The 21,202-nt window shown below is 45.4% G+C and overlaps 1 protein-coding gene across 3 annotated transcripts in view; it reads right to left on the reverse strand.

Moving 5' to 3' along the window:
- Positions 1–21,202, reverse strand: part of CALCOCO1 (calcium binding and coiled-coil domain 1) — a 169,588-nt gene that overhangs the window by 42,632 nt on the left and 105,754 nt on the right. For all 3 annotated transcript variants that reach the window (XM_063952161.1, XM_063952159.1, XM_063952160.1), the window contains one exon: positions 11,150–11,349. In XM_063952161.1, the coding sequence (XP_063808231.1) occupies positions 11,150–11,349 (200 nt within the window). The remainder of the gene's footprint in view (positions 1–11,149; positions 11,350–21,202) is intronic.

Here is a 21,202-nt window from a genome sequence, read left to right on the forward strand (position 1 = left end):
TGGATTTGAAAAATGACAGTTAGGAGCTGATTGGCTGGTGAGTTATCACCTTGCGCTTATCACTGTTTTATTACTTCTTTATCCCTTCTCCAGGCTTAATACACATGCCCCTCTGTCTTGCTCTTTGAATAATCAGTTCAATAGATGCTGCACTTTTACTGTTAGAGAGACACCTGCCAATACTTATGCTAGATATAAGATGATCAAGTAATTTAAATGTTATCAATTAAAGGTTTTTAGACAGAAAACAAGTAATTAATCTGTGGCTTAAATAACTACTAGAATACACAACAAGTGATGAGTGCAGCAGACTTTGTAGATATTATTTCCAGAGCTAAGGGAACAATCAATAAATCTAATCAAACAAGTAAGCAGCGGAGACAGAGCAGTGTACCTAGTATGAATAAGACCGGCTGCTACAGGCACCTCTGTTACTCAAACAGTCAAGTGTTTCAAAAGCATGCAATCAGAAACGTGTAGCCTGCGATCACACAGAATACTGCTATAACCTGCTTAATGGACCTGCAAACTAACTAGGCATGGTGGTACATTTCCTGTGACCCTTGACGGCTGGTACTTCCACCCCACACTGCAGATTTATAGGCTCTCTGCTCGTCCATATTGTGTGCATGGAAGCAGCCCAAGTACTGGGAGAAATGCGGAAGCTGGCTACCTGCAGCATAGGATGCATCTTTACATACTGCAATGCCAGAGAGGTGTTTTCAGATATAAAGTCCAGCAGTAGAGATCTATAAACAGCAAAGGACCGAGATATTACAGTAGTACAGTGTGTCATAAAAATGATGTGCACAAACTATACAGCAGATGGGTGATAGAAAACATGAAAGAAGCCAGTATGGGCAGATCGATGATTCCGGCTCCAGCTGGAGACTGACAACAGCACATTGCTCGTACCAAAGGCTCCAGAGTGCTTAACTCTTTTTTTCTGGTACAAGAAGAGTAAGATGTAGTGCAGGTGTCTGGCGCATAGCGTTAAACATATAAAGGCGATGTTTTAGGAGCTGTAGTTCATTTTCAGAGCATCTTATTAGGGAGCCTCAGAAAACCTGCTGAACATTAAGGGCTAAAGCGTGTTTGAGATGTCCACACATCAGTGCAATATAATTCACACACCATGTTCTGAACTTTGTGTGCTCGTTAATGGCTGAAGAACTTAATTTGACGCACAGGGAGTAGCTGACCGCCGGCTCTTTCCTGTCCGCTCTCTTGTCTCTGTCTTTGTTAGTTTTAATGTATCTGAAGCTGTGTGCGTATATTGCTTTTGTGATAACTGTACAGTGTAGAAAGTGTGTGTGGGGGAGGGGGGGCTTAGACAGAGACAAGTTTCTGATGGTAAAACTGACAAAGTGCATTGGCAAGCTGTCAGCACTAACCAGGAATACGCTTCCCTGGAGGATATGCGGATAAGGCAAAAGGTAAAAAACAAGCAGCTTGCAATGGCTTACAAAACAGATTAAAAAGATTTGCTAAAGACACTGGATGTATTTGGCAAAACTGTACAATTGGATCAGAATATTAGCTTTTACAATGCAAAGTAATGACACGTGAGATACGGACTATGCTAGGCCTTGGGAACAGGCCCTGAGCCCCAATCACAGTTCCCTGGGTCATTTTGAAAATTACATTGTTTTGCCAATTTATTTTCTATTGATTTACAGAATCCTATTTGAGTTAAACTGTTGGGCTACATCAACACCATTAATCAGACATGTTCTCTTATATTATTGTTCTTTGTCAGTGTAACCTCTTGCTGCACCAGAGAGTAAATGTGTGCCCAGCTTCCCTGAGGTGGGCACTGACTCAGCTGCGGCTCCGGCATCTAAAGAACTGAGATGCCCGCTTGGAGCGTCTTAAAACGTGCAGTGCATCTTGAGATGAACTACTGATTGCACCATGGAAACCTGCACCAGCTCTACGGCAGGAGCAGTTTCTCCATCTGAGTATAGCCTCTGCTGTGAGGGGTTCAGTGTCTTCCAATGCAGCGACTTTAAGAGACACACCTGCAATGGCTTCACCTCACCCCCCATGATTTCCCCGGAATGCCCAGATGCTTTAATATTAACACTAAGATCTACTAATATTTTTGCACATAAATGTAAGCAGAGTAAACAAAAGTCCTCACTTTAGGTACTTCTTTTAAAAAAAAATAACAACACAGTTTTAATTCAGCAGCAAACATAAATGGCAGGTAACACACATACAGGAAATAAAAACATTAGAGCTTATCTGTCCATAGGGGAAATCCAAGGTACAGTATTCAGCCCAACGCGTTTCGTCCTATCTGAAGAACTTCTTCATAGTGCCCCATGAAAAAGTCTTCCAGATAAGATGAAACACGTCTACACATCATTACTTGTACTGCATTAAGAGGTGTCACAATTTTCTATATTTCTAATCACGCTCTTTAGGCACTTTTAACATTTCATTTGCTTAAAGTTTTTATGTGTATGGCCCACAAACACACATCACCACTGATTTAAAGATGCCATTCATACTGTAGATGGAATTGGCTTTGATAATTCTGTTATTCATAGTACCTGTGTGATTTCTTAATTTCTTGATCTATATATATATCTATACATATAATCTATACATTATATATATATATATATATATACACACATACATATACACATACAAACACACACACACATACACACACACACACACACACACACACACACACAGATGTAGCCACGCTCATCGTGGCTACATCTCAGTGCAATCACGTCCTTGTTAAGCACGTCTGTGCGCACATTACATGAATGTGGGAGACTAAATTCACAGCTTGGCACGTGCCTGTTAGCCGCAGATGTAGCCACGATGAGTGTAGCTACATCTGTATTAAAGATATGAAACATTTAGTATAATGTTGTTGGGACTACACTAATGGGGTTGATTCTGCATTTGTAGCGTTCAAAAGACAGCAAGTAACTTTTCCCCTGGAACAAACCATGTTGCAAGGGAGCAAAAACGTTTATTTTTTTTTTGCAAACATACTAGCTGCTTTTACATGTAGCCTACAAATGCTGGACAGCTTTATTTTTACACTGCAATTTAGATTGGAGTTTGGACACACCTTTCTCAGATCTAAATTTGTTTGCCAGGGCCGTAACTAGGGGTGTGCGATCAGTGCCATTGCCCAGGGCCCTGGGGGCAGCACCATCGGGGGCCCCATGAATTTGGCTTGCAGGGATCCCAGAATGTCAACTTGCAGCCAGAGAAACCAAAGTAAGAGAATAGATCTTTGATGCTCTGGGCACACTTCCCAATGCTGGTAGCCATGCCCACTTGGCGTGAGGTTATGGCCCATGTTCAGGGGGCGGGGGCAGCACAGGGGGCAGTGCTGCTCTACTACAAAACTGCTCTTTGCACATTTTAAATCTTTTTCACCTGCAGCTTCAACATTGTTTTGCCAAGGTGTGAAGTTGCTGTTTTTTGCTTTACTGCCAACTCAGAATCAGCCCCTATCTGTGCAAAAGTACAAGGGACAAAACCCCAAATAAGCTGTTTTTTCCTTGCTTCGCATGTAATAGCTATATTGTAAATAAATAAGTGTAAAAGCCACGCTGTAAGCGGTGATGCCTCTACACTGGTGCTATACTCGGGGGCCTATATTACAGGACTTTATACAACATACAGTACATGCTGTGATGCCTCTACATTGGTGCTATACTCGGGGCCTATATTACAGTATTTTATACAACATACAGTACATGCGGTGATGCCTCTACACTGGTGCTATACTCGAGGCCTATATTGCAGGATTTTATATAACATACAGTACATGCTGCGATGCCTCTACACTGGTGCTATACTCGGTGCCTATATTACAGGATTTTATACAATATACAGTACACGCTGTGATGCCTCTACACTGGTGCTATACTCAGGGCCTATATTACAGGATTTTATACAACATACAGTACATGCTGTGATGCCTCTACACTGGTGCTATACTCGGGGCCTATATTACAGGATTTTATACAACATACAGTACATGCTGTGATGCCTCTACACTGGTGCTATACTCGGTGCCTATATTACAGGATTTTATACAATATACAGTACACGCTGTGATGCCTCTACACTGGTGCTATACTCAGGGCCTATATTACAGGACTTTATACAACATACAGTACATGCTGTGATGCCTCTACATTGGTGCTATACTCGGGGCCTATATTACAGGATTTTATACAACATACAGTACATGCGGTGATGCCTCTACACTGGTGCTATACTCGGGGCCTATATTGCAGGATTTTATATAACATACAGTACATGCTGCGATGCCTCTACACTGGTGCTATACTCGGTGCCTATATTACAGGATTTTATACAATATACAGTACACGCTGTGATGCCTCTACACTGGTGCTATACTCGGGGCCTATATTACATGACTTTATACAACATACAGTACACGCTGTGATGCCTCTACACTGGTGCTATACTCGGGGCCTACATTACAGGACTTTATACAACATACAGTACATGCTGTGATGCCTCTACACTGGTGCTATACTCAGGGCCTATATTACAGGATTTTATACAACATACAGTACATGCTGTGGTGCCTCTACACTGGTGCTATACTCTGGGCCTATATTACAGGATTTTATACAATATACAGTACATGCTGTGATGCCTCTACACTGGTGCTATACTCTGGGCCTATATTACAGGATTTTATACAATATACACTACATGCTGTGATGCCTCTACACTGGTGCTATACTCGGGGCCTATATTACAGTATTTTATACAATATAGTACATGCTGTGATGCCTCTACACTGGTGCTATACTCTGGGCCTATATTACAGGATTTTATACAACATACAGTACATGCTGTGATGCCTCTACACTGGTGCTGTACTCGGGGCCTATATTACAGTATTTTATACAATATAGTACATGCTGTGATGCCTCTACACTGGTGCTATACTCTGGGCCTATATTACAGGATTTTATACAACATACAGTACATGCTGTGATGCCTCTACACTGGTGCTATACTCGGGGCCTATATTACAGGATTTTATACAACATACAGTACATGCGGTGATGCCTCTACACTGGTGCTATACTCGGGGCCTATATTGCAGGATTTTATACAACATACAGTACATGCTGTGATGCCTCTACACTGGTGCTATAATCGGGGCCTATATTACAGGATTTTATACAACATACAGTACATGCTGTGATGCCTCTACACTGGTGCTATACTCGGGCCTATATTACAGTATTTTATAAAACATACAGTACATGCTGTGATGCCTCTACACTGGTGCTATACTTGGGGCCTATATTACAGGACTTTATACAACATACAGTACATGCTGTGATGCCTCTACACTGGTGCTATACTCGGGGCCTATATTACAGGATTTTATACAATATACAGTACATGCTGTGATGCCTCTACACTGGTGCTATACTCGGGGCCTATATTACAGGACTTTATACAACATACAGTATATGCTGCGATGCCTCTACACTGGTGCTAACTCGGGGCCTATATTACAGGATTTTATACAATATACAGTACATGCTGTGATGCCTCTACACTGGTGCTATACTCGGGGCCTATATTACAGGATTTTATACAACATACAGTACATGCTGTGATGCCTCTACACTGGTGCTATACTCGGAGCCTATATTACAGGATTTTATACAATATACAGTACACGCTGTGATGCCTCTACACTGGTGCTATACTCGGGGCCTATATTACAGGATTTTATACAACATACAGTACATGCTGAATGGTAGGAGCTGCTGTAAATGCTCCCTAATGTTTCTGGCCTCCGTTACACCTAACCATTGCCAATGTGCCGTCATCCGCTAACACCTGGAAAGCGTAGTAAAAGTAGACGGAATGGTTTCTCATTTGTTAATCTGCTCTAACAGCACAATACTATGGTAAAAGCACAATACACAACAAGTGCACCTCTAAAACAATATTAGTTTTCATGCAGTTTTATCCATTTTTCCTAGCACGTGTTTGGGGAGACTCTTTATAGGGCAGGTGCAAGGATGCATTGATGACCACTAGCAGTTGCCACGCTACTATGCATACAGGGAATAGCAGGTTTTCCATGTGCACTTCTTTTGTGCAATCAAATCCTGATTTCATATCCTCCAACATTTTACACATAAAAATCGGTACAAATTAGAAAAGGGGGCGTGGCCACAGGTGAAGGGAGCGTGGCCACGTCCCTTTTCCTTTACTGTCAATGGAGGTTTGGAGAGCCAAAAATTGGTACAGACCATAAAAAAAAGGTACTGTACCTGCCAAAAAGGTACAGTTGGAGGGTATGTGATTTACCCTGCATCGGCCCCAAAATCTCATATTGCTGCTTTCGCTTGTGTATCCATTATAAAGTATTAGAGTATTGTTGTGAATGAGTTATATATATAGATATATGGATATAGGATTAATGTTTTTTAGAGATATAAGTAGGAGCTCCCATCATGTGAGGCCGGGGACGAGTGCTATTCTATTACTGTGAGCAGCACTGGTTTAGCTGGATGAGTGCTCCAGCAGCCAGCACTGACACCGTTAAATGTTAAGTACTGCAAATGTTCTGGCAGCAAAGCGGTAATATAGTAAACTAGCTTGGCAGCCTGGCTTTGTTGCTTGGCAGAGCTCTGGACAGCGTGTGGACAGGCTGTTCATGAGTACAGCGCTGAGAACATACTAAAGGTCATTTACTAAACACAATATCTGGAGACACAGAACAAATTTATTATCTACAACCAAGTCTGCCTTAAACATACAAACGGTTCCCCAGTTTTACCATTTTACAGGGCCTGATCCAAAGATGGACGCAGTATGAATTGCTGCTGCATCCAGAGATTCAGCAGCAAATATACTAATGCAGCAGGCGATGCCTGTAGGAAAGAGACACCTCCTGCATGCATCCCAGGTCCCAGTGCTGCGTCTTCGGATCGCTGTTTGCAGATATCGGACACCTGTATAAGCCTCAGCTTACTCAAGGTAACCTGCCCTCTGCACTCCTGCAAAGCGAGGCATCGATGCATCCGTATACAAATACTGCAGCATGTGAAGTACAGATCATGCACACGTGCCGATCTCTAACAATCAAAGATGTGGGTAGATCATCGGGTTTCGGTACATCGCTGAATGAGTCTTATTCGCAACTCAATGTGACTAGGATGCACGAGAAGACTGTGCGGATTAATTTTATATATGCCACTTGTATATCTGTGTGCGACAGAGTCTCTGAATCTGTACACATAGTGCTACAATGTAGCAGCTGCAGCTTTTTTCCAATACAAGTTCTGTTCTGCTCCATATACAGACTGAGTCACACACAATATATGTGTCATGTATCAAATGAATCAGTAGAGTCTACTTGTGTGTCCTAGCCACAATGCGTTTAAAATGCATTTTCGGCAAAATAAGATGCCTGACGTTAGCAGAGTTGCACAGGACCTTGCGTCTCACTCACGCCAAGCATCTCACGCTGCAAGGTGTATTGAGTCCGGATGTATGAGGACACATCTGTATATGGTACACTGAGCATCCCAGTGACATACATGTGTACAGTACTTTGAGCATCCCCAAGGAAAGCCATACAATACTTTGAGCATCCTAATAACCGCCATATAGTACAGCACATTGGAGCAACCCAGTGTAGCAATACAGTATTTGAGCAAATCAGTGGACAGCTATATGGAACACTGAGTATCCCAGTGACAGACACAAAGTTCTTTGCCACACAGTACACAGAGGAGCCAAATGACCACCATAGAGTATAGAGAGCATTCCAGTGACAGCCAGACAGTACAGAGAGCATCCCAATGACAGCTAAACAGTACACTAAGCATCCCAACGACCACCATACAGTACACTGAACATCCCAGTGACTGACATACAGTACATTGGGGGTAATTCAGAGTTGATCGCAGCAGCAAATTTGTTAGCAGTTGGGCAAAACCATGTGCACTGCAGGGGAGGCAGATATAACATGTGCAGAGAGAGACAGATTTGGGTGGGTTATTTTGTTTCTGTGCAGGGTAGATACTGGCTGCTTTATTTTTACACTCAATTTAGATTTCAGTTTGAACACGCCCCACCCAAATCTAACTCTCCCTGCACATGTTATATCTGCACTTCCTGCAGTGCACATGGGCCCTCATTCCGAGTCGTTCGCTCGGTATATTTCATCGCATCGCAGTAAAATTCCGCTTAGTACGCATGCGCAATATTCGCACTGCGACTGCGCCAAGTAATTTAACAATGAAGATAGTATTTTTACTCACGGCTTTTTCTTCGCTCCGGCGATCGTAATGTGATTGACAGGAAATGGGTGTTACTGGGCGGAAACACGGCGTTTCAGGGGCGTGTGGTTAAAAACGCTACCGTTTCCGGAAAAAACGCAGGAGTGGCCGGAGAAACGGAGGAGTGTCTGGGCGAACGCTGGGTGTGTTTATGACGTCAAACCAGGAACGACAAGCACTGAACTGATCGCAGATGCCGAGTAAGTCTGAAGCTACTCTGAAACTGCTAAGTAGTTTGTAATCGCAATATTGCGAATACATCGGTCGCAATTTTAAGAAGCTAAGATTCACTCCCAGTAGGCGGCGGCTTAGCGTGTGTAACTCTGCTAAAATCGCCTTGCGAGCGATCAACTCGGAATGAGGGCCATGGTTCTGCCCAACTGCTAACAAATTTGCTGCTGCGATCAGGTCTGAATTAGGCCCATTGTACAATACCACCACAAAAGTACATTGAGCATCTCCAGTTACCATGTATCACCAATCCATAAGATAATGGCAGTGCATTTGCCATTGTTATGGTCTCTCTAGCAGTGGTGGCACTGTAAGTCCCAGCACATCGGGTATACAAATTGTGCTGGAAGCTGTGATCCCACCACAGCTGGACAGGTACATGTAGCATCCTTTACATGAGATACGCAGCCTGCTGACCTCTAAATTTCATATAGTATGGTGCAGCATGTGTATCACAAATTGTTTGGAGACCTCTGGCCTGGAGTATCTGCATGCTGGGACTCTCAGTGACTAGCCAGGTAGAGGATGAGTGGTATGTGCGGGGCTATTTTATGGGGGTGATAGGGCGGAGGAGGGGGAGGGATGTATCAGCCCTGCCATGGCTGGTATCTCTCAGTAAGGGCCAACTACCAGGGAGCAAAACTTTGTTGGGGCAGGCCATCAATAAGCCAGAGGCAGTGCTGATGTAAAAACCAAGAGACCCAGCGCCTATTAGTGGCTATATATCTGCTGCTTTTCAACGGGTATACTCAACCCGAAAAAGGAACAAGATCCTTGTGACTCAAATCACTCCTCAATACAGTGCAAATAAAAAAGGGGGTCAGAATATATAGCAGTCCTCCACAGGTCAGACATTAATTACTGTGTCAGCATACTTTACATTTATGAATGGAGTCCAATATAGACACCTGAGGTGCTTTCCTCCGTCTAACGGAGGATGTCCGCCAACCCTCAGATAAGATGATACACAGTTATTGTTTGATAAATGGGGCTTGTTTGCCTCCACCCCAACTCCGTCTCTCAAATGTATGCTGAATAGCCCTCCGTTGTATAGCGTCACATACTGTAAGTTACCTCCGTCCTCGTATGGCACACTGGATAATCTCCGTTGTTAGTGTGCACAGCAGACGATTCTGGTCTCTGCCAGCGACGCTGACCTCAGCCAGCGGTAACAATCTCCTGTGCGTATGGCAGCGCACGGCAAACTATGAGCTAGACGGACTGTCTCTGGATCTCCACACTGCACAGCAGAATGACTCCGTTTGATTTTATGTAAGAGTGTCTCTCCTCTTTGTACTCCTTGTGCGATGTTGGATCTCAGTTATGCAGCGTGCACAGCAAGCACCTGCAAGCCACACACTGACCGGGTTCCAAAGGTGTAGTGTGTTCGATGTTGGGATGAAGGCAAACAAGCCCCATTTATCAAACAATAACTGTGTATCATCTTATCTGAGGGTTGGCGGACATCCTCCGTTAGACGGAGGAAAGCACCTCAGGTGTCTATATTGGACTCCATTCATAAATGTAAAGTATGCTGACACAGTAATTAATGTCTGTCCTGTGGAGGACTGCTATATATTCTGACCCCCTTTTTTTTTGCACAATATTGAGGAGTGATTTGAGTCACAAGGATAAAAGCGGATCAAAGCTGTTTTATGTAAAAAACATTCTTCTTATAGCAACATTATATCAGAAAGTTTATTAACTTTACTTTTAGTTTCTACATAGTATCCCTGATCAGGGCAATGTTGGAAATGGATTTTTCTTGATTTTATTCAAAATCACTGGCCGGTGAATTATTTTATATATAATATATATATATATATACACACATATACATGTTATGCTAATGGTTGTTTTAAATAAATAAACATTATTTAAATATTGTTGCTGTGCTGATATGTTCAGGCAGCTCATCCATGGTGGAGGTCAAAAATATCCACATATAATCTATACCTCTATCTCTCTCTCTCTCTCTCTCTCTATATATATATATATATATATATATATATATATATATGTATATATGTATATATATATATATCTATATATATATCTATCTATCTGTATCTATCTATCTATCTTTCTTAGAGTCCCCTGAGTAATCGTCCCATTAGGTCACGGATAGGGAACCTTTGGACCTCCAGCTGTTGTTGAACTACACATCCCAGCATGCCCTGCAACAGTTTTTGTATGGCATGCAAAAACTGTTCCCCATCCCTGCATTAGGTAAACTCACGTTAAGCCTATGGCCAATCCAACCCTGATGACATTATATAACTGCATTTGCACTGTGGACTTGCATTACTGCAGTTTTGGAAATCACTGTTACATTGCCTTATATTTCATGGCTATGGTTGTGTATAGACATCTTCCAGTCTTCATATTATACAGGAAAGATAAATGTGGAACCACCCTGGAGTTCACGCTTTTGCACACATTGCTACTCAGAATTGAATTTATCATGATAGTGTTGAATCCTGTTCTAAACTGGCAAAGTACAGTCCTACAGATGGATATAAATAATAACGACTGGAGAGTTCACTTTGTTTAGCTTAGGGAAGAAACAGAGAACTCACAGAGTCTGAGCTGTCCTCGGGCAGTGGCTGCAGCTGGCAGGAAATTGATGCAGGCTGGTTGATCACCACCCTCCGGGGTTCTTGTGGAAACGCTGGCAAGGTAGGAGAGATTGTAAACAAATCTTCTTGCATAGGTGGCATCTTATTTTCAACAGTCTCATCATCTGAGTCGGGGAGACCTAGTGGTGAACTTGATGAACCTGTGTAGTGGAAAGAATGGCAACCTATGATAAAATAACTTTACAGAAAGGTGGTTAAACAAACAGAGTATCATGCCTGTAGCAGGGGCTCAAGATATTTGGAAATGTAAAGACTACATTTTTCCTATTAATATAATTTAATTTCTCTTTGTGAGCTGCATATTTCAATTTAAGACAACTTTAAGAGGCAGATTGGCAGATTCAAGGGGCAGACGTGCCTCCAAATATCTTGCAATATCTGGCTGCGCATATATATGTCCATTATGGTATGAGAAACATCCCTAGGGGTCAATCCAATTAACCATGAATTCATTGTGGTGCTTAAGGTACCGCTGGACTAACAGATTTCTGTTTGCAGCCCCATAGGACCGTGTACAAAAATCTGCAAGTGCGGGCTGAGATCGGGCCACAAGGGGGGTGAATTGTGGTGTTGTGTCTGCCGTTTTAGCGCCACTGCAAACAGCATCTGGCCCCCTTTGCAGTTAACTGGATTGATCCCCTAGTGTTCCTTTAATGCTGTAAGGGTTGCAAGGATAAACTAGAGGTGTTGCTGGCTGCAATGTGTTGTTAAATTGCACCCTAAAGCTGTTCGTACTATGTGTTATACGGCATTTACTGGAAGTAGAATTTAATTATAGAAAAGAACCAATTAATAGAGATATTTTATTTATTTTGTGCTGTTGTGTCTTTTATGTGAAGACCTTACAACATAAATATATGTGTCCCATTCTTCATGTGGCTGTTTTACTGTATACTGTTCGTCCCCACTACACCTTTATACCGCTTTCAGAACGCTAATGCCGGGTCGCACCCGGGAAATTGAAACGAGTCCTTCCCAGGTGCGACCCGATATTGGATCCCGAGAACTGGCTTCCCAACCCAGCATATTGCCAGGTCGGGTTGCCATCCGGGGTGGGGACCGCAGCGTCATTGGGGGGGCGAGTGCAGAAGTGGTGCTAGGAGATTAGGTCATCTCTGCGCCGCCTCCCCCTATGCTGTGAACAGCTACCGGGTCACATCGACACGGGAAACCCATTCACACTGCATCTGACCCGGTAATAGCCCAGGAATAACCCTAATTTATTACCGGGTTGAATTACCGGGTCAAGCGACCCAGGAATTCTGGACTAATCCTTTCACACTGCACAGCGACCTGCTTTGACCCGGCAATATACCGGGTCAATACCGTGTTATTTGTGCGGTGTGAAAATAAGAATTTACTTACCGATAATTCTATTTCTCATAGTCCGTAGTGGATGCTGGGGACTCCGTAAGGACCATGGGGAATAGCGGCTCCGCAGGAGACTGGGCACATCTAAAGAAAGCTTTAGGACTATCTGGTGTGCACTGGCTCCTCCCCCTATGACCCTCCTCCAAGCCTCAGTTAGGATACTGTGCCCGGACGAGCGTACACAATAAGGAAGGATTTTGAATCCCGGGTAAGACTCATACCAGCCACACCAATCACACCGTATAACCTGTGATCTGAACCCAGTTAACAGCATGATAACAGAGGAGCCTCTGAAAGATGGCTCACAACAATAATAACCCGATTTTTGTAACAATAACTATGTACAAGTATTGCAGACAATCCGCACTTGGGATGGGCGCCCAGCATCCACTACGGACTATGAGAAATAGAATTATCGGTAAGTAAATTCTTATTTTCTCTAACGTCCTAAGTGGATGCTGGGGACTCCATAAGGACCATGGGGATTATACCAAAGCTCCCAAACGGGCGGGAGAGTGCGGATGACTCTGCAGCACCAAATGAGAGAACTCCAGGTCCTCCTCAGCCAGGATATCAATTTTGTATAATTTTACAAACGTATTTGCTCCTGACCAAGTAGCTGCTCGGCAAAGTTGTAAAGCCGAGACCCCTCGGGCAGCCGCCCAAGATGAGCCCACCTTCCTTGTGGAGTGGACATTTACAGATTTTTGGCTGTGGCAGGCCTGCCACAGAATGTGCAAGCTGAATTGTACTACAAATCCAACGAGCAATAGTCTGCTTAGAAGCAGGAGCACCCAGCTTGTTGGGTGCATACAGGATAAACAGCGAGTCAGATTTCCTGACTCCAGCCCTCCTGGAAACATATATTTTCAGGGCCCTGACAACGTCTAGCAACTTGGAGTCCTCCAAGTCCCTAGTAGCCGCAGGCACCACAAATAGGTTGGTTCAGGTGAAACGCTGAAACCACCTTAGGGAGAAACTGAGGACGAGTCCTCAATTCCGCCCTGTCCGAATGGAACATCAGATAAGGGCTTTTTCAGGATAAAGCCGCCAATTCTGACACGCGCCTGGCCCAGGCCAGGGCCAACAGCATGACCACTTTCCATGTGAGATATTTTAACTCCACAGATTTAAGTGGTTCAAACCAATGTGACTTTTGGAACCCAAAACTACATTGAGATCCCAAAGTGCCACTGGAGGCACAAAAGGAGGCTGTAAATGCAGTACCCCTTTTACAAACGTCTGAACTTCAGGGACTGAAGCTAGTTCTTTTTGGAAGAAAATTGACAGGGCCGAAATTTGAACCTTAATGGACCCCAATTTCAGGCCCATAGACACTCCTGTTTGCAGGAAATGTAGGAATCGACCCAGTTGAATTTCCACCGTCGGGCCTTACTGGCCTCGCACCACGCAACATATTTTCGCCAATTGCGGTGATAATGTTTTTGCGGTTACATCCTTCCTGGCTTTGATCAGGATAGGGATGACTTCATCCGGAATGCCTTTTTTCCTTCAGGATCCGGCGTTCAACCGCCATGCCGTCAAACGCAGCCGCGGTAAGTCTTGGAACAGACAGGGTCCTTGCTGGAGCAGGTCCCTTCTTAGAGGTAGAGGCCACGGATCCTCCGTGAGCATCTCTTGAAGTTCCGGTTACCAAATCCTTCTTGGCCAATCCGGAGCCACGAATATAGTGCTTACTCCTCTCCATCTTATCAATCTCAGTACCTTGGGTATGAGAGGCAGAGGAGGGAACACATACCCTGACTGGTACACCCACGGTGTTACCAGAGCGTCTACAGCTATTGCCTGAGGGTCCCTGGACCTGGCGCAATACCTGTCGAGTTTTTCCCAACGGTTTATAATCATGTGGAAGACTTCTGGGTGAAGTCCCCACTCTCCCGGGTGGAGGTCGTGCTGAGGAAGTCTGCTTCCCAGTTGTCCACTCCCGGAATGAATACTGCTGACAGTGCTATCACATGATTTTCCGCCCAGCGAAGAATCCTTGCAGCTTCTGCCATTGCCCTCCTGCTTCTTGTGCCACCCTGTCTGTTTACGTGGGTGACTGCCGTGATGTTGTCCGACTGGATCAACACCGGCTGACCTTGAAGCAGAGGTCTTGCTAAGCTTAGAGCATTGTAAATGTCCCTTAGCTTCAGGATATTTATGTGAAGTGATGTCTCCAGGCTTGACCATAAGTCCTGGATATTCCTTCCCTGTGTGACTGCTCCCCAGCCTCGCAGGCTGGCATCCGTGGTTACCAGGACCCAGTCCTGAATGTCGAATCTGCGGCCCTCTAGAAGATGAGCACTCTGCAACCACCACAGGAGGGACACCCTTGTCCTTGGTGACAGGGTTATCCGCTGATGCATCTGAAGATGCGACCCGGACCATTTGTCCAGCAGGTCCCACTGGAAAGTTCTTGCGTGGAATCTGCCGAATGGGATTGCTTCGTAGGAAGCCACCATTTTACCCAGAACCCTTGTGCATTGATGCACTGAGACTTGGCTCGGTTTTAGGAGGTTCCTGACTAGCTCGGATAACTCCCTGGCTTTCTCCTCCGGGAGAAACACCTTTTTCTGGACTGTGTCCAGGATCATCCCTAGGAACAGAAGACAAGTCGTCGGAACCAGCTGCGATTTTGGAATATTGAGAATCCAACCGTGCTGCAGCAACACTACCTGAGATAGTGCTACACCAACCTCCAACTGTTCCCTGGATCTTACCCTTATCAGGGAATCGTCCAAGTAAGGGATAACTAAAATTCCCTTCCTTTGAAGGAATATCATCATTTCGGCCATTACCTTGGTAAAGACCCGGGGTGCCGTGGACCATCCATACGGCAGCGTCTGAACTGATAGTGACAGTTCTGTACCATAAAACTGAGGTACCCTTGGTGAGAAGGGTAAATTTTGACATGAAGGTAAGCATCCTTGATGTCCCGAGACATCATGTAGTCCCCTTCTTCCAGGTTCGCAATCACTGCTCTGAGTGACTCAATCTTGAATTTGAACCTCTGTATGTAAGTGTTCAAAGATTTTAGATTTAGAATCGGTCTCACCGAGCCGTCCGGCTTCGGTACCACAACAGTGTGGAATAATACCCCGTTCCCTGTTGCAGGAGGGGTATCTTGATTATCACCTGCTGGGAATACAGCTTGTGAATGGCTTCCAAAACTGTCTCCCTGTCAGAAGGAGACATCGGTAAAGCCGACTTTAGGAAACGGCGAGGGGGAGACGTCTCGAATTCTAATTTGTACCCCTGAGATATCACCTGAAGGATCCAGGGGTCTACTTGCGTGTGAGCCCACTGCGCGCTGAAATTCATTGAGACGGGCCCCCCACCGTGCCTGATTCTGCTTGTAAAGCCCCAGCGTATACTGAGGGCTTGGCAGAGGCGGGAGAGGGTTTCTGTTCCTGGGAACTGGCTGATTTCTGCAGCCTTTTTCCTCTCCCTCTGTCACGGGGCAGAAATGAGGAACCTTTTGCCCGCTTATCCACGAAAAGACTGCGCCTGAAAATACGGCGTCTTCTCATGTTGAGAGGCGACCTGGGTTACAAACGTGGATTTCCCAGCTGTTGCCGTGGCGACCAGGTCTGAAAGACCGACCCCAAATAACTCCTCCCCTTAATAAGGCAATACTTCCAAATGCCGTTTGGAATACGCATCACCTGACCACTGACGTGTCCATAACCCTCTACTGGTAGAAATGGACAACGCACTTAGACTTGATGCCAGTCGGCAAATATTCCGCTGTGCATCACGCATATATAGAAATGCATCTTTCAAATGCTCTATAGGCAAAAATATACTGTCCCTATCTAGGGTATCAATATTTTCAGTCAGGGAATCCGACCACGCCAACCCAGCACTGCACATCCAGGCTGAGGCGATTGCTGGTCGCAGTATAACACCAGTATGTGTGTAAATACATTTTAGGATACCCTCCTGCTTTCTATCAGCAGGATCCTTCAGGGCGGCCATCTCAGGAGAGGATAGAGCCCTTACAAGCGTGTGAGCGCTTTATCCACCCTAGGGGGTGTTTCCCAACGCACCCTAACCTCTGGCGGGAAAGGATATAATGCCAATAACATTTTAGAAATTATCAGTTGTTATCGGGGGAAACCCACGCATCATCACACACCTCATTTAATTTCTCAGATTCAGGAAAACTACAGGTAGTTTTTCCTCACCGAACATAATACCCCTTTTTGGTGGTACTCGTATTATCAGAAATGTGTAAAACATTTTTCATTACCTCAATCATGTAACGTGTGGCCCTACTGGAAGTCACATTTGTCTCTTCACCGTCGACACTGGAGTCAGTATCCGTGTCGGCGTCTATATCTGCCATCTGAGGTAACGGGCGCCTTAGAGCCCCTGACGGCCTATGAGACGTCTGGACAGGCACAAGCTGAGTAGCCGGCTGTCTCATGTCAACCACTGTCTTTTATACAGAGCTGACACTGTCACGTAATTTCTTCCAACAGTTCATCCACTCAGGTGTCGACCCCCTAGGGGGTGACATCACTATTACAGGCAATCTGCTCCGTCTCCACATCATTTTTCTCCTCATACATGTCGACACAAAAGTACCGACATACAGCACACACACAGGGAATGCTCTGATAGAGGACAGGACCCCACTAGCCCTTTGGGGAGACAGAGGGAGAGTTTGCCAGCACACACCAGAGCGCTATATATATACAGGGATAACCTTATATAAGTGTTTTTCCCCTTATAGCTGCTGTATAGTTAATACTGCGCCTAATTTGTGCCCCCCTCTCTTTTTTAACCCTTTCTGTAGTGTAGTGACTGCAGGGGAGAGCCAGGGAGCTTCCCTCCAACGGAGCTGTGAGGGAAAATGGCGCCAGTGTGCTGAGGAGATAAGGCCGCCGATAAGGGGGCGGAGCCTATCTCCCGTTTTTTAATGTATTTTGGCAGGGGTTAAATGCATCCATATAGCCCAGGAGCTATATGTGATGCATTTTTTTTTTTATTTTTTTTTGCCATCCAAGGTGTTTATTATTGCGTCTCAGGGCGCCCCCCCCAGCGCCCTGCACCCTCAGTGACCGGAGTGTGAAGTGTGCTGAGAGCAATGGCGCACAGCTGCAGTGCTGTGCGCTACCTTGTTGAAGACAGGACGTCTTCTGCCGCCGATTTTCCGGACCTCTTCTGTCTTCTGGCTCTGTAAGGGTGCCGGCGGCGCGGCTCTGGGACCCATCCAGGCTGGGCCTGTGATCGTCCCTCTGGAGCTAATGTCCAGTAGCCTAAGAAGCCCAATCCACTCTGCACGCAGGTGAGTTCGCTTCTTCTCCCCTTAGTCCCTCGATGCAGTGAGCCTGTTGCCAGCAGGTCTCACTGAAAATAAAAAACCTAAACTAAAACTTTCACTAAGAAGCTCAGGAGAGCCCCTAGTGTGCATCCTTCTCGTTCGGGCACAGAGATCTAACTGAGGCTTGGAGGAGGGTCATAGGGGGAGGAGCCAGTGCACACCAGATAGTCCTAAAGCTTTCTTTAGATGTGCCCAGTCTCCTGCGGAGCCGCTATTCCCCATGGTCCTTACGGAGTCCCCAGCATCCACTTAGGACGTTAGAGAAAGGGGTATTACCTGTAGTAAATCACTCTGGGCAGATGCAGAGTGAATACTACGCCAGTTTGCATGGTCTATTTTGAGTTAAACAGCTCTGTGCTCGCCCAGAAGGCAGCCAACCGCACCTAGATAGGAGAAATGGGGGCAGAAAAGGCATTCCGACATACAGATGTACTGTAGCTAAGTTTATCTGTGCCACGATGTGTACACAACTGTCTGTGCTGGGCTGCAATTATTCACACCCATGATCGCATAATGCAAAGCCTAAGGATTGCGTTTGTGGGTGAAAATAGTCGTACGTGCCTGCTAATGTGCACCTGCATCACGGCAAGCTAGTCGCTGGTGTGATAAAGCTGGAGACATCTGTAGTAAACTTTGCATACAGGTCCACTTACATCTAGCCTCTCTGCATGTTAAACAGCCCTTCCAGTTACGTCATGCGGTGGCGTGACTTGATAGCGCAGAGCGTCTTTTTCCATTAAAATGCATCTTATTCGCAAAACAATGCAAGTGGGATAAACAAGCAGCTTTTGAAGATTAAAATCATATGCGGCATGCCTACATTGTATGCATTTGGGACTGTATCTGCACACGAAAACACTGCAGCGTAGCATTTCGTATGCAGATAAAGCCACAGATGCACAAAGAATATAGGCTGCATATGATTTTTATCAGCAGTGTCTGCTTGTGCAGATTATTTGCAGAGCGATGCGAATAAGATGCATTATTTGGCAAAGAAAGACCCCCGAGTTGCATGGGACCTGTCAGCTCACTCACGCCATGCATCTCCCACTGTGCAGCATATTGAGACAAGATGTACAAGGACACAGCTGTAAATGCAAACACATGCAGACCAGGACACAGGGGGTTATTCAGACTGGATCGCTGCACCGGTAGCGATCACAGTCTGAAGCCCTTTGTGGAGTGCGCACCCCGTGAGGTCCAGTGAGATGCTAACAGCATCTCTGGGCTGCGGTTGCCTCTGCCTGATTGACAGGCAGAGGCGGTCGCAGGTCGTGAGGTGGCGTGCCAATGGCGTTAGAACGCCGTTGGCGGGGCACGGTCCAGACAACGCATGTCAGAGAAACTGATCGTAGATGTGAATTACCCCCATAGTCACATATACATCTAAGGAAGTCCTATTATCTCCAGTAGTTCAATAGTACTGGTATTCGCACTAGTGACCTGCTTCTGATTGGCTGATTGGGAATACACCACTGGCGGGACTGATTCAGAATCAGGAGCAAAGCAAAGAAAATCAGTTAAGATGCATACACACGGTGAGATGTTGACCAAGGACCTCGTGCAAAATTTGCGAATCGCAATCTGGCCGATTATCGAACGACTGCGCATGCGCAGCGTTCGCATTGTGCTCACGCTAGCAAACATAGCGACTAAAAATGCGTACATATCGTGATCGCAATGCAGCCGCTGTTTGACTGACAGGACACCGGCATTTCTGGGCGGAAACCCGCCGTTATCTGGGTGTGTCTGGAAAAACGCAGGCATGTCCAAGCGTTTTTAAGGAGGGCCTCTGACGTCAGCGATGACCACTTCCAGCCTCTTGTATAGCAAAAAATAAGAATTTACTCACCGGTAATTCTATTTCTCGTAGTCCGTAGTGGATGCTGGGAACTCCGTAAGGACCATGGGGAATAGACGGGCTCCGCAGGAGACTGGGCACTCTAAAAAAAGATTAGGTACTATCTGGTGTGCACTGGCTCCTCCCTCTATGCCCCTCCTCCAGACCTCAGTTAGGGAAACTGTGCCCGGAAGAGCTGACATTACAAGGAAAGGAAATTTTGAATCCAGGGTAAGACCCATACCAGCCACACCAATCACACCGTACAACTTGTGATAACCTTACCCAGTTAACAGTATGAACAACAACTGAGCCTCACTCAACGGATGGATCATAACAATAACCCTTATTTAAGCAATAACTATATACACGTATTGCAGAGAGTCCGCACTTGGGACGGGCGCCCAGCATCCACTACGGACTACGAGAAATAGAATTACCGGTGAGTAAATTCTTATTTTCTCTGACGTCCTAGTGGATGCTGGGTACTCCGTAAGGACCATGGGGATTATACCAAAGCTCCCAAACGGGCGGGAGAGTGCGGATGACTCTGCAGCACCGAATGAGCAAACACAAGGTCCTCCTCAGCCAGGGTATCAAACTTGTAGAACTTTGCAAATGTGTTTGAACCCGACCAAGTAGCAGCTCGGCAAAGCTGTAATGCCGAGACCCCTCGGGCAGCCGCACAAGAAGAGCCCACATCCTTGTGGAATGGGCTTTTACCGATTTTGGATGCGGCAAGCCAGCCGCAGAATGAGCCTGCTGAATCGTGCTACAGGTCCAGCGAGCAATAGTTTGCTTTGAAGCAGGAGCACCCAGCTTGTTGGGTGCATGCAAGATAAACAGCGAGTCAGTCTTCCTGACTCCAGCCGTTCTGGAAACATATATTTTCAAAGCCCTGACTACGTCCAGCAACTTGGAGTCCTCCAAGTCCCGAGTAGCCGCAGGCACCACAATAGGTTGGTTCAAATGAAACGATGGAAAGAACAAAAATAGAGACTTCAATAGGCGTTATATGAGGTTACATAAACACAAAAGGGAGTCAGTCAATCCCACCAAAGTGGATATAATTTTCCCTCAGATGTCTCTTTGGGTAATACAAACAGTCCCCAGGATTCTTGGTTCTTTTACTCCTTCCAGATAGATTCCCTTTGGCCGTTATTCGGAATATACCCAAAAAGGAAAGAGACAATAATAGTGTAATCCTGTATGGTTTGGTAATATAGGGATGGTATAAAATTGCACTTACATTTCAAAAAATGGGTAAAGGCATGTATCTCACTCAATAGTGAGTAATTTCCAGGATAAGAATAATTCTGTCCCTCTTCTGAAGATGGATCTCTATTGGGTAATCTTCCAAAGCAGTACCACCAACATGACCCTCTCCAGGAGGGACAGAATTGCATGGCAATCATAAATTTAGAGGAAAGTCCAGGAGTACAGCGTTCTG

Source organism: Pseudophryne corroboree, chromosome 2, assembly GCF_028390025.1.
Source record: "Pseudophryne corroboree isolate aPseCor3 chromosome 2, aPseCor3.hap2, whole genome shotgun sequence".
Lineage (NCBI taxonomy): Eukaryota > Metazoa > Chordata > Amphibia > Anura > Myobatrachidae > Pseudophryne > Pseudophryne corroboree.